The sequence below is a fragment of the Lepisosteus platostomus genome, chromosome 13, assembly GCF_059453375.1.
Source record: "Lepisosteus platostomus isolate fLepPlt1 chromosome 13, fLepPlt1.hap1, whole genome shotgun sequence".
Taxonomy (NCBI): Eukaryota; Metazoa; Chordata; class Actinopteri; order Semionotiformes; family Lepisosteidae; genus Lepisosteus; species Lepisosteus platostomus.
Window position 1 is genome coordinate 15,113,726 of NC_142623.1, and position 13,711 is coordinate 15,127,436.

At 40.9% G+C, this 13,711-nt stretch overlaps 1 protein-coding gene across 2 annotated transcripts in view; it reads right to left on the bottom strand.

Annotated features, from left to right (window-relative positions):
- The window catches only part of vav1 (vav guanine nucleotide exchange factor 1), a 49,946-nt gene that overhangs the window by 15,808 nt on the left and 20,427 nt on the right, over nucleotides 1-13,711 (bottom strand). For both annotated transcript variants that reach the window (XM_088603414.1, XM_088603415.1), the window contains exons 2-11: nucleotides 12,689-12,805; nucleotides 7,465-7,523; nucleotides 6,963-7,028; nucleotides 5,540-5,648; nucleotides 3,851-3,949; nucleotides 3,256-3,324; nucleotides 2,316-2,419; nucleotides 1,722-1,821; nucleotides 1,129-1,224; nucleotides 584-652 (exon numbers count right to left, since the gene is read on the bottom strand). In XM_088603414.1, coding sequence (XP_088459540.1) covers nucleotides 584-652; nucleotides 1,129-1,224; nucleotides 1,722-1,821; nucleotides 2,316-2,419; nucleotides 3,256-3,324; nucleotides 3,851-3,949; nucleotides 5,540-5,648; nucleotides 6,963-7,028; nucleotides 7,465-7,523; nucleotides 12,689-12,805 — 888 coding nt within the window. The remainder of the gene's footprint in view (nucleotides 1-583; nucleotides 653-1,128; nucleotides 1,225-1,721; nucleotides 1,822-2,315; nucleotides 2,420-3,255; nucleotides 3,325-3,850; nucleotides 3,950-5,539; nucleotides 5,649-6,962; nucleotides 7,029-7,464; nucleotides 7,524-12,688; nucleotides 12,806-13,711) is intronic.

The following is a 13,711-nucleotide window of genomic DNA, read 5'->3' on the forward strand; positions in this document are numbered from 1 at the left end:
AGCCAGCTGCAGCACCACTCACTCAGCTCTCCTGCCAGTGTGCAGCCTGCAGCTTGTCTGCCAGTGTGCATGCTTTCTGCTCAGTCCAGTACTTGTGTGCATGCAGCGCTGCTGCAGTTTCCCCTGACTGCACTCTGCCTGTGCAGTTCCTGCCTCATCTGCCTCTCACCCAGCGAATGGGTTCAGCTTATGACTCAATACGCTGCTCGTTCCACTAAGTTTTTCTATCAGACCTCTAAAGGAGTTATGAGATGTGAAAAGTTAGTAGTCGTATCTCTAACCGTTTTGGGATTCCTTCTGATACCTCTCTATCCTTCTCATTGTCTCTAAGAATTATTTTAAATGCTCATTGTTCATTTTTATTCATTTCAATGTACTTAAATGTCACTGAAAAATTAGGAATTACAATTTTAAGGGGGTCATTAGAGCACTTAATACCAGAATCAATTATTTTCCAAAGGGGAAAAGATATTTGCTTCTTTCTTCAGTGCAGTACAGTATGGGGAAGCACAAGATGGCTCAGTACAATATAAGGATGTGATTGCTGGAAATGTTGACCAAGAAAAAATACACAAAGAGTCACCTTCATGGCATCCAGAGCTGTGCGCAGGTTTTCCTTTTCTGGGGGTTCGGTGGTGTGCTTGACCAGCTCCTGTGTGCAAAACAGAAAAGAGTCAGGGAATCACAATGCAACATAACAATATTTTACACCCCACCATCGTTTAGTGGAGTGTACAAGTCTTGTTAATGCACACGTATTGCACAGATGTAGAAGATCTGCAATTTCCCTCACGGGATCAATAAAGTTTCTATCTATCTAGAAGGGTGCAGCTGTGTGTCTTTATGATGCCAGGTACAAACAGGGAAATTTGTATCTCTAATGAATACACTTTACAATTTAAGGGAGGGGTCACCTGTAAATATTGATCAATAAAGCAAATAATCGGTTTAAATGAATTTACAGGTGTTCTCTGTTGGATGATAAACCTTCTCCGCTAGACCAGAGGACAGAACCCCTACAGTATATCTCATTGTAAGCACCCTAGACTGTAATGCCAGTCATTAATTGTGCACATATCACCCCATTTTGCATGTTCTTAGAACTCCAACATATACATGTGTGTTTACCTGTAACAGGAGGTGATATTTGAGGACTCTCTGCATGGGGACCATCAGCAGGTCACGGAGGGAGAACCTGCCATTGTTTGCTCGTTTGGCGCACTCCTGCAGCAAGGAGCACAGAGAGAGAGAGGCACTGCAAGTTGGCTTTGAGTCCCACTTTATACAGAAAGATGTCTCACAGCGCGGAGCTAAACGAGCCGAATAGACATGCAGGGGGAGGCAGAACTGCAAACAGCACAAATCCATTGCCTTGATCCTTTCGTTAACAGAAACTGATGCAGAGCAATATCTTACTCCTCTGTTAAATACCTCAACTTTCACTTCTAGTTTTCAAGAAGTGGCGTGATGCCTGGTGTGTTTAATTGATCTTAAGCAAGATCAAGCAGGAGCTGGTTTTCTACCTAAATAAAATGACTTTATCTGTTAAACACATCAACACCTTTAGGTAAGAAGATAAATGAAAGACACTCAAAATACTTTGGAATCCTTTTCATCCATTTTTCAAAGATCTTACACAAACACTACTAGCTTGTATCTGGAACAGCTCAATTCAACTGGTCAGTCCTGATCACCCCTCTCCCCCCATCACATCCACTGACCTCCAACTTCATCCGTACATCCTCCCTCATGCTGGCTATCTTGTCCAGGTGTTTGGAAGCTGCCTCCACTTGGCTACAGTACCGACCATAGAGCAGCAAACTGCAGACACAATCAGTCAGTCAATCACAGCGCCTTCCAGACCAACAGGACACAATCAAGTACACAGCATAATACAACACAATACAGCACAGTAAGAGATTAATTTAACAATTCACAGTACAGCACAAAACAACACAACACTATATGACACAATGCAGCATGACACAGTACAATCCTGTATTGTTTTTTAAGTACATATTCTGTAGCACAGCCCACACTACAGTATAAAGCTAATCTAAAATCAAAAATGATTTTTTCCCCAATGTAAACTGAACAGCTAAAATAGGTTTGTAACTCTAAATGACATAATTAGTGACCTTCTATTGGATCTCTATTGGACGGAGGCGAAACGTTATGTAAGACACATTCAGATAGTCTTAGGAGAGTAGTGTCTTTTCTTTTTTTCGATTAATACGTCCAGCCTCATAGGTTAAAATGGGTAATGAGCCTGCGGCTGTCATGCCAGGCCCCGAGGGGGCGCACTGTTGTCCTACCTCTCCTTGTACTTGATGAAGACCTGGTACAGATTGGCTGCTCCCTGCATCATGATGGAGCTCCGGATTTCCTCCAGCAGGCTCCGATGGGTCTTTGCCAGCTCCTGCAACAGCCATGGGTGGAGCAGGTTAGTAGGTGCTTCCTCGGTCACAAACAATTTGTTGGAATCACAAATCCAACCCTCCCACACCCCAGTCTGATAACATGTTTAAACCAAGACTTCTGTTGTTTCCATCTATTCACCTGATCCACAAAGTGGCATTTGGGTCTCATATTAACACATGCCATTTTGTAGACAGAACCACACTGGGTTCGAGAGAACACTGGTTCTTTATGGAATGTGCAGACAGATTAAATATTGAGTCCCCATTGCGGACACTGCTGTTGTATCCCAGAGTGAGGTACTCTACCCCAGCTGTATGACTGGGGACCAGAGTGTGCTGGGGATAGGCTCTGTAATGGATTAGCATCCCATCCAGAGGGAAGGGTCTTCTGCTCTTTGTTCACTTAACGCCATCAAAATCAGTATAAGATCAAATATGGATGTTACCTAATTCACCTAAAACAAATCTGCATTTCAATTTGCTTTTTCGCTTTTTGCAATATTGAATAAAATACCTAAAATGTGGGTGAAAAGGTACTTCTTTAACAATTTCATGACCAGCTAACAACTTCAATACATTCTTTCGAAATGATACCAACCCTGTATTCACACAGACTAGTAGAGTAATTGGATTTATTTCAGATTGATAGTTTTCAAGCCATTTTTATCAGCAGGTTCTCTAATGATTTCTCACCTACAGCTTCCAAAAGGCAAATCAAAAACAACAGGTCATTTCTTGACTTTTAGGCCATTGTTTTATCTGTGAATCTACACCCTGACTTCAACAGGTGCTATTTGTCACACTCACTTTCACATGTTCAAGGACAAAGCTTTACCTCAATGTTGATGAAAATGTTTTCTATATCTTGAGGCTGTAGAAATCTCTGAAGGGGTTTCATAAAGTGCTGCAAGAAAACAAATAAAATGTCTACATTATAATAATTACTAATGATGAAATTTTCAGAGAACTCGCCACTGCACACACTAGTACATAAAGAAATACAATTTAGTAACACGTGTTCTTTTATCTAACAGGATGAAGAAGGCAGTGTTTCTCAGAAGGGCACCAATACAGGGAAATCTTTACAGTGATAGTACAACTCATGACTACATGTGGACATAACATCAACACTCACTTCCCCACCAACGCCAGTTATGCACAAGAACAAGAAAAAGACTAGAGGAGGTCATTCAGAGAGTCAGGCCCATTTGGTTGTTCATAGCTCGCTGGTCCAAGGATCTCATTCAGCCATCTCTTGAAAGGAACCAAGGTTTCACCTTGAACCGCATGACTAGGCAGCTCGTTTCACACTCTAACAACCCTTTGGCTGCAGAAGCGCTTCCCGTTCTCAGTATCAAGTGCAATTCCGCACAGTTTGCACTTGTGTCCCCTTGCTCGTGCAATGAAGCGGGCAAGACGGAGCAGCTCACCTGTAGGATAGACTCTAGCGTGTCGGTGTACTTCTCCTCCGTCTGTTTGATCTCCTGCAGGCAGCACTGCCTCTTGTCCACCTCTGTCATCTTGTGATGCTGTGGAGACAGATAGTGTCTGATTTACTGAGGTACACTGGGTCTTATTCTCTGGACAGTACATTCTGTTAACAGGCTTCACTGAACTACCTCGCTCTACATGTGGGCTGCTGGCAAATGTATTCTATACTGTGACATCTTACCAAAGTATTTATAAGTCTTTTATTAATGTTTTATACCTTTGAAATAATTCGTTATAATAATACAATTTTAAGAGAGGAATACATTAAAAAAAGCATTAACAGAGTGACCTGTGACAACCAACCACTGTGGCAGACAAACTGTATGTTAGAAACAAACCCCAAATCCTGACTATGGTCTGAAGAGTACCTCAAACCCTAAGGTTATTTGCAGAAGTATGACACTCAAAGTATGACACTTTAGAAATGTATTAATGACATTTAGTTGATTATGTATTTGGGAGGGCATAACGTAGTGAGTAAGTCTCTGGACTCTTAGCTGACAGGTTGTGGGTTCGAGTCACTGCTGCACATACTGCAGTTGTACCTTGAGTGAGGCATTTTACCCCATTTGCTCCAGTCCACCCAGCTGTATTAAGTGGGGACCAGCATTGTTAGGGAGAGTCATCCCTGTAAGGACTAGCATTCCATACAGGGTGGGGTCACATGCTCACTAGTACGTTGAACACCACAGAAACCAGGCAAAACTCCACCCAGGTGAGCTGCTGTGGCTTGAATATGGAAATTATCTTCCAAATATCTGTTTAAAAAGTGTAGTTTACGTTTCATTTTCAATTTATTTCAAAGGTAAAGAGTAAAAAGGGGCTCTTTTTTCCCAGATATTGTACTTTAAAGTATTGAGAAGTCTTTAGAAACATATTATCACTTGATTATAACTAACAGTATCTGCACTACTTATACTACTGTTATATAACACCTTTATTATTTGTGGAACATTAAAAAACATTTATAAGCAGTGTTTAATATGGAAGGCTTACATATTACTACTCCAAAAATGTGGAGAGGGACATATATTAATATATCACAGATTGTAGCCAATATAAAACACGCTCACATTCACATTATATTTTTACTCCCAAAAAAATGCAAAAGTGGCATTTAAATTTTAAGTCCAACTCACAAGGCTTTCTGGATGCTTAAAGACCCAACAGGCTATCTTAAATACACTATTACAATTATCAATATGGGTTATTGCTACTATAATAATGGTTCTGTATTATTTGTGTCGTTGCAGCCCTGAAAAGGAGGAATAATGCACAGCAGTAACTCCTGGATTTTCATTATAGTGATTCATGTTCTACATTCATCTTCAGGGAGGCTGAATTGAGTGAGAATGAGTCAAGACGATGAAAGAATTGTTGTCCTCTAGGCAGTGTGATTTCCTTCCCCATCACAACTCTGAATTTATTTGGAAAGTCCTTACTATTCATTTGGCATTTTACAGCTAAAAAGGGCACTGAATTCAAGGTACAACATTATGAGCCTCCTTGTAAACCCTTCCATTTTTTTTTATCAAGCAGTTTTCTAATTAAGCAATTGCAGAACGAAAGCTCTCGTGTTACATGAGCTGGCTGTTCGGGGCTCAGGGAGAGGGCTTGTGTCTCCTCACCGTCTCAGGAGGGGCCTCCGTCCTCATGAGGTCCTCGTAAATCTCGTCACCTTCATCGATGTCATCCTCCACGCAGTCGTACAGATCGTCATCATCCTCACCTGTATCACTGTGCAAAACAGGTACGTCTCAGCGTTACAATCCCACAACCTTCTACTTAATTACAATGGAGAGGATTAATTTCTATGAGACAAACCACTATGAAGTGATTCTACAAGATCTGGGATCCCTTTCTTGAAAGTTTTGAAAAAGACTGACCTTAATATGTATCCCTGATTTTTTATACATCCAATCATTTTGTGATCACTTTTACCACAAACTGTAACTCTTATTATATCAATAAGAAAACTGCAAAAAAGCCTAAGCAAGTTTGAGCTTTTTTTTCAGTCTTTATTGTGTTGTTTTTTGTATGTCTGTTTCATCATTTTTGTTTACCGTTTTAAATTTTCAAAAATCACACAACCTACATTCCTCCTTCAACTACAGTGCATTAAGCTTGCAGTGAAAATGATTTGGATTTACGTGATTACATTATGCAGAGGTTAGATTTATCCTTCATGAAGGTCATCTGTCATGTTGCGTAGCAGCAGCAGTGAAATACGGCTCTGAGAAAGGTGTGACAGCTGACATTTTGTGAGGTGTGCTTTTTTCTTGTTTAAAATATTCCTTCCTTGCTGGATTTCAAATATATACTCTCAATCCAAATAAGTCATTTTCCTAACCCAATGTTTCAATGTTTATGAGGAAGCATAGGAAGTTGGTTGTATCTTGCAATGGTGAATCATTTGTGTGAACTTCAGAGTAAGCTTTAAGAACAAAACTTTCAACCCCGCACTGCTTTCCAAAGGGCCTTCACAATAAACTTATTTAGAAACTACACCAAAATGTGCAGTGACCTTTTGCATCCCTACATGTCAATTAGTCCCACACAAGCAAAATTATTTTTATGCGTAGTTCAAAACACAGTCAAATTGTACCATAATTGCACTGTTAATAGAAATTAATAAGCTTGTGAGAACAGATTGGATGGCAGGTGACAAAATGCTATTTTTCACACATGGCCTCCTATCTTGAGTCGCAGTCAGCACTTCCTGTACAGCTGTGTCACGTTTTTTTTGTTTCCTTTTCTTGTACAGAAACATTTCTGGCTCAAATGTATGCCTCTGCATGTTCAAAGGCTCTTCATTTTTCCTTAGGTGTTGCTTTTTGAAATCAGAGTTATAATTCAGCTGTAAACAAGCAATGCATGTAAACATATCAAGGTGCAAGACTGAAATTATCATTTCTGTGTGTCAAAATTATTGGGATCTCCAGTGAAAAATAATTACTACAGATAAAGGCATTTCATTAAAGGTGATCATGATTAGAGATGTGGATTCACAGGATTCCCCTTGGGGATAATAATAAATAAAATGGCACTTACTCGATCTTATCTGAGAGGCCATTGTAGATCTCCTCATCTGGGACGCTGTCTTCACTGGGGAAGGGCCTGGAAGGAGAAAGACATACATTTTTCACACAGAAGGGACTCAGGCTGAACAGGAAGATTTCTGCACCATTGAGTACAGCTGAAACTTTTTTTTTGTGTACATAAGCTACGCTTTATGGCCTCTTCTTTTTAAGATGTTTCTCATGGAACGTTATTTAAAATATTTATTTTTTATTGTCTATGGGGGGAAAGGGGGAGTATTTGTCAAAAGAACTGTGAGAAAAGTGAGATCAGACACACCTGAGTTCACTGTACACCCATCAGTCTTTTTCAGTTACCTACATTAACGGGTGTGTACTTGAAAATTTGGAATGAAACAACTCAGGATAATCTATGGTATAAAAATAGCAGCTATAGTATTATTCAACACCACAACTTGTTATTAATTGTGTGTTACTATTAACAGTAAAAAAAAGTAAGAGGTTGCTGTACTTACAATATTCCACGATCTTGTGCGATGCTGGTGTAGGAGAGACTTGATAGTGTATCGATTACCTGCAGTATAAAGATGTGTGTTAGCTGTAGCACTGACCAGGGGCACGTAAATGACTTACTGTTGTAGCTGTGACATAAATGGTGCTGATCTGTCTACAGGATTCACCAGAGGGCGATAAACAGCATTACTTAGGAGCCATTTTGCTCTTTTTTTCAGGTCTTGTTTTGCTTTTGCAAACTTTTGAATAATTTCACGGACATGCAAATATTTTGGTCTTCTTTACCACCTTCATATTGTACTTCCGTTCTAGCCTGCACTGTCTGAGACAGTGCCGCTGTAGAGGCGATGCCAAGGACACCACTGATATCTGTCTCTGACTTTCTAGTGGCACTGTTCGACACTGCAGTCATGTACCCAAATTTACAGCTCATTCAAAAGCACAACTTCTACCGAGATGTAAATAAAGATATTTTACTCTCTGTGTCTGTTGGGACCTACTGTAACTGCTGTGCACTGTGATTCAAAGCTGGCCCTTCAGCCACCTCACATATCACCTAAACAGCCCTGAAATTTGCATTCCCCTATCAAGGGATAGATATGATTATCGGCATGAAAAGGTCCCGTGGTACAATGACTGGCTCTTTGTTACACAGTTCTGAGATTTCAGTGCTTCCTCTTGAAATATTCCCACTGAATGAGGATTTGCTTTTCTGTATGTTGGTGGAGTTAATGTATTGTCCAATCCAGTAATCCTGATGACAGCAGCTGCATACAGATCACCAGATTTCTCCTGTATGGTCGTTGTGCCTGCTCACACCTTTGTGCTGTCTAGTCATTATCCTAGACTACTTGGCCTGTTTTATCCATGCACAAAATCTAAAACAATTAAAAAACCAATCAAAATACACTTCACCTCGCTGAAGCAGTTAACACCTAGCATACAGGCTACACGTAACATTACAACAACATTCATTACATTATATATATACAGTGCCTTGCGAAAGTATTCGGCCCCCTTGAACTTTTCAACCTTTTGCCACATTTCAGGCTTCAAACATAAAGATATAAATTTTTTATTTTATGTGAAGAATCACCAACAAGTGGGACACAATTGTGAAGTGGAACGAAATCTATTGGATTTTTGAAACTTTTTTAACTAATAAAAAAATGAAAAGTGGGGCGTGCAAAATTATTCGGCCCCTTTACTTTCAGTGCAGCAAACTCACTCCAGAAGTTCAGCGAGGATCTCTGAATGATCCAATGTTGTCCTAAATGACTGATGGTGATAAATAGAATCCACCTGTGTGTAATCAAGTCTCTGTATAAATGCAGCTGCTCTGTGATAGTCTCAAGGTTCTGTTGAAAGCGCAGAGAGCATCATGAAGACCAAGGAACACACCAGGCAGGTCCGTAATACTGTTGTGGAGAAGTTTAAAGCCGGATTTGGATACAAAAAGATTTCCCAAGCTTCAAACATCCCAAGGAGCACTGTGCAAGCGATCATCTTGAAATGGAAGGAGTATCAGACCACTGCAAATCTACCAAGACCTGGCCGTCCCTCTAAACTTTCAGCTCAGACAAGGAGAAGACTGATCAGAGATGCAGCCAAGAGGCCCATGATCACTCTGGATGAACTGCAGAGAACTACAGCTGAGGTGGGAGAGTCTGTCCATAGGACAACAATCAGTCTTACACTGCACAAATCTGGCCTTTATGGAAGAGTGGCAAGAAGAAAGCCATTTCTCAAAGATATCCATAAAAAGTCTCGTCTAAAGTTTGCCACAAGCCACCTGGGAGACACCCCAAACATGTGGAAGAAGGTGCTCTGGTCAGATGAAACCAAAATCGAACTTTTTGGCCACAATGCAAAACGATATGTTTGGCGTAAAAGCAACAGAGCTCATCACCCTCAACACACCATCCCCACTGTCAAACATGGTGGTGGCAGCATCATGGTTTGGGCCTGCTTTTCTTCAGCAGGGACAGGGAAGATGGTTAAAATTGAGGGGAAGATGGATGCAGCCAAATACAGGACCATTCTGGATGAAAACCTGTTGGAGTCTGCAAAAGACCTGAAACTGGGACGGAGATTTATCTTCCAACAAGACAATGATCCCAAACATACAGCAAAATCTACAAAGGAATGGTTCACAAATAAACGTATCCAGGTGTTTGAATGGCCAAGTCAAAGTCCAGACCTGAATCCAATCGAGAATCTGTGGAAAGAGCTGAAAACTGCTGTTCACAAACGCTCTCCATCCAACCTCACTGAGCTCGAGCTGTTTTGCAAGGAAGAATGGGCAAGAATTTCAGTCTCTCGATGTGCAAAACTGATAGAGACATACCCCAAGCGACTTGCAGCTGTAATCGCAGCAAAAGGTGGCTCTACAAAGTATTAACGCAAGGGGGCCGAATAATTTTGCACGCCCCACTTTTCATTTTTTTATTAGTTAAAAAAGTTTCAAAAATCCAATAGATTTCGTTCCACTTCACAATTGTGTCCCACTTGTTGGTGATTCTTCACATAAAATAAAAAATTTATATCTTTATGTTTGAAGCCTGAAATGTGGCAAAAGGTTGAAAAGTTCAAGGGGGCCGAATACTTTCGCAAGGCACTGTATAGGATGTTTTTGGAGTAGGAGATAATGTTACTGTAGGAATATTGTTTGGGTTGTGGTTAGGGCCATTATGAATACTCATCTGTTAAGGATTCATGCTGACTACATAACAATAAAGTAAAGTAAAGAGATCAACTCAACACATTTAATTACAGTGCCATCTGAAAGATGCTTTTTTAATCTGCTAGTCCATATTAGTCTGCCTGTAATTAAGTTGTCTTCTTTGGTGCTAGTTTGAGTGATAATCATAAACAAGACAGACATTAGGGCCCTGCCTTGCTTTTTAAATGCTGTATTTCAGGTTTTAGAAAGGGTTTTTCAGTTGTAATAATTCAGGGAGCATCCTGATTTACTCATTCTAGCCCCCAGTCTAGCACAGGGCTGAGATTTTGACAACCTGATAAGCAGAGAGAAAGAGTTCTATAAATGATTCGCAGATGTGCAATTTCACAAAACCCCCATTCATCCATGTTACAGCCAGAATCAGTCAGTTCCTTTAATGACTGCAAGTGGTCTACCCAGATCTACTGATAACAGAAGTTGAAATGACTCTTCCGAGGCTTTCTAGTTCCCTGCTTTGCTGATCATTAGTTCCACATTACAGACGCAGCTCAGACCGAGAGGTCATGGAGCCCTCAGCTGTTTGCCCAGGTAGAGATGCAATGCCAACGTCCTTGTTTTAGATGTATTATTCAGTTTAATTTTAGTATCTAAGGTACAGCAACAGTTCACATATTTCCTGTTCCGTTTAGTTTTTAGGTGACACACACCCTGTTATCCCATTTCCTGGGTCAGTTCTGCTGACATTCCCTCGTGTTGCAAGCATAGAGATTCTGAAAAAATTCACAGGGAGTGAAATACATGCCGCAGTGTGTTCTGGCGCTCAGTTGTGCAACACTTTTTTAATGTCCTCTTTTTACTTCCTGAATAAAATTTAGGAAAGAATACTTTATCTTGAATTGATTTTCAGATTCATTAATGTATAAGCACTGTATACTGTATGCACATACTGAATGTAACAGTAACACAGCAAATCCAAACCGAAACACAGAGAAGCACCAGAGATGTACAAGGAAAGAAAGATTATCATGCACTTTTTATCAGTCGTTTGTTCGGGTTGCCAGATGGAATTATGTAAAGACAAAAGGTTACAGACAGACTGATATTTAAATAGACAATATCAGGACTTCAATCGATAGCCTTAAGGACTAAAGCCGCCTAACACTACTGGCTATATTAAAAAAGGACTCAGTCAGATAATGTAATGGATTTGCTTAAAATGAAAGGATGTGTAGCAGATGCATGATCACGCTGCATGGTCACTAGTTGAATTTTCTCTCTCACACACATATCGAGTCTCTTTTCCACTTCCAGGGAGAATGAATGTTACAGCAAAGTCAAATTTCAGGTTTGTCTGCTTCAGAAAAAAAATAATTTACCATTTTCCGTCCAGACCATTAAAAAGAAAAAACAACCCAAACAGACAAAGCAAAATCGCTTGGAAGCCATGGTGGCTCCTAAGGGTGAGGCACGGGCTGCTTGAAGGCGCTGTGTAATCTTTTAATTTCTGTTTCCTTTTTTATGCCTCATTTAAATTGGTGTGACTTCTGATATTGCTTTTTCTGATGTGAATTCGTTTCAATTTTCCCAACAGGGAGGACCCTGAATCACTGCTTATCTTATCGTTGGCCAGGGACTCTGCATTTCCTAGAAGCTTCTGGCAGAGCTGCAGCAACCAGACCTGGGGAACCTGACACCCCCCAACCGCATGACTGTATTCCAGCGGGCGGGATCTCTGGTCAAGCAATCTGGGCCAGTTTCAAAATCGCGCCCAGAAGTCCTGAATCTCACAGTCCCCCACGTGCTCCCCATGTGAAGTTTCCCACAGCCTTAGCCTGTTGTTCGCTACAGTGTAGCTTGCCCCACCGATAATATACCAGTCAACACTGCCATTCAAACAGCACCAACACTACTGGAGACATGCCAAGCCCTGGTCTTGGTTGCAGGCTAAATTCAGACTGTAATGCCAGTGGAAAGGGCAATTAAAGGCAAAACAATTCAAGGTAAAGAAAGAGCCACCTCTGAGTGTGGCCCAGTTAGTCCTAGGCACAGACGCGGTAAATTGTGGGGGGGGCAAAGGTTCTGGGAGCTGGTTTGCATACAGCAACCTGTGGTATCTCTCCGATGTGACTGTCCGGGTCTATACAAATTATACAATGCACCTGCCACCACAGGAGTTGTAAATGCAACAGCACTCCAGAATACACAAAGCTGAAAAAACAGAAGGAGGGGTTGAAATTCTCGAGTGAAATCCAGCCTACGTATTTAGAATGACATGTGTTTAGGCTTTCTTATCCCACTGACTCCCTACTTACTACTACTTAGCCAGCAGCCATATCACCCTGCAACTCAAAACTGGCAGCCCACTGAAGCTAAACAGGTGTGAGCCTGGTCAGCACCTGGATGGGAGACCTCCTGGGAAAACCTAAGGTTGATGCTGGAAAAGGTGTTTGTGGGGCCAGCAAGGGGCACTCATCCTATGTGGGCTCTAATGCCCTAGTACGCCTTCATGGGCACTGAGCTGGCCAAGGGTCCCAGAGTCTCACCTTGGCGAAATCCCGGACATCAAAGAGGTCGAAGGCCTCAAACAGCTCGTTCTTCCTCATCCCGAACTTCTCCTGGCAAGCAGTGAGGAATGTCCGGATGTTCTTCAGACACAGGAACTGTGGGGAAAGAGGGACACAGAGCTGTCAATTCTATGGAACTTCAGTAGAAGCACCAAGGCTAGGATATGAAAAGAAGTAACTATTTAACCGGAGAAGTCCTTTTAAGATCAAATACTCGTTGCAATTCTTATGTTGGATGCCCATAATGTAGTGGTTATAATGTTCTCTTCACACATGATTTGAAATACACAACTCTTTCAAATTTAAAACCAAGATCATAAACCACTTCTTCATACAAAGGTGGGTGGAAGTGTGGAACAAGCTAGCCCGCCATGTGGTTGAAGCCGATACCCTGGATTCCTTCAAGAAATAGGTGGATGAGATCCTCAGATCAATTAGCAACTAACTACCAAACAAGAATGGCTTACTCTTGTTTGTAACCTTTCTTATGCCCTCACCCTTTGAATGTTTTGTGAAAATGTGAAGGGGCATGTCTGATGTGTCAGTAGCAGCACATTTGTTCACAAGTGTGTGTCATGTATACTCTGGGTAGTTAATCCAAACTTTGTATTAAGAACTGTAATAATAACTTCCTGTTTTCCAAACTTTAGGCAGCTTTGGCAGGATATAAGATGATAGGTACTGTACTTTCAGATACATGGGAGCTGCCGGAAGTTCTGAAAAAAAAAACAAGCTGTTGTGTTAAACCTCAGCTCAAGTTCAGAGGAAGATCAGAACTGTGGTTTTTAGGCCTTATCGGAATCCTGCTTTTCTATCGTAGCACTTGCACATTATTGCCTATTGTAATCTGTCTTTAAAAGCCACATTATGATCGTGTTCACTGAAAAATATGGACTGATTTATTGATTGGGGTATTGATGAAACCCATCTTATGTCTTAAAAAACAAGAAAACATCATAATCCTACCTTTTTTATAAATAAAACTTCCTCAAGAGTATATTT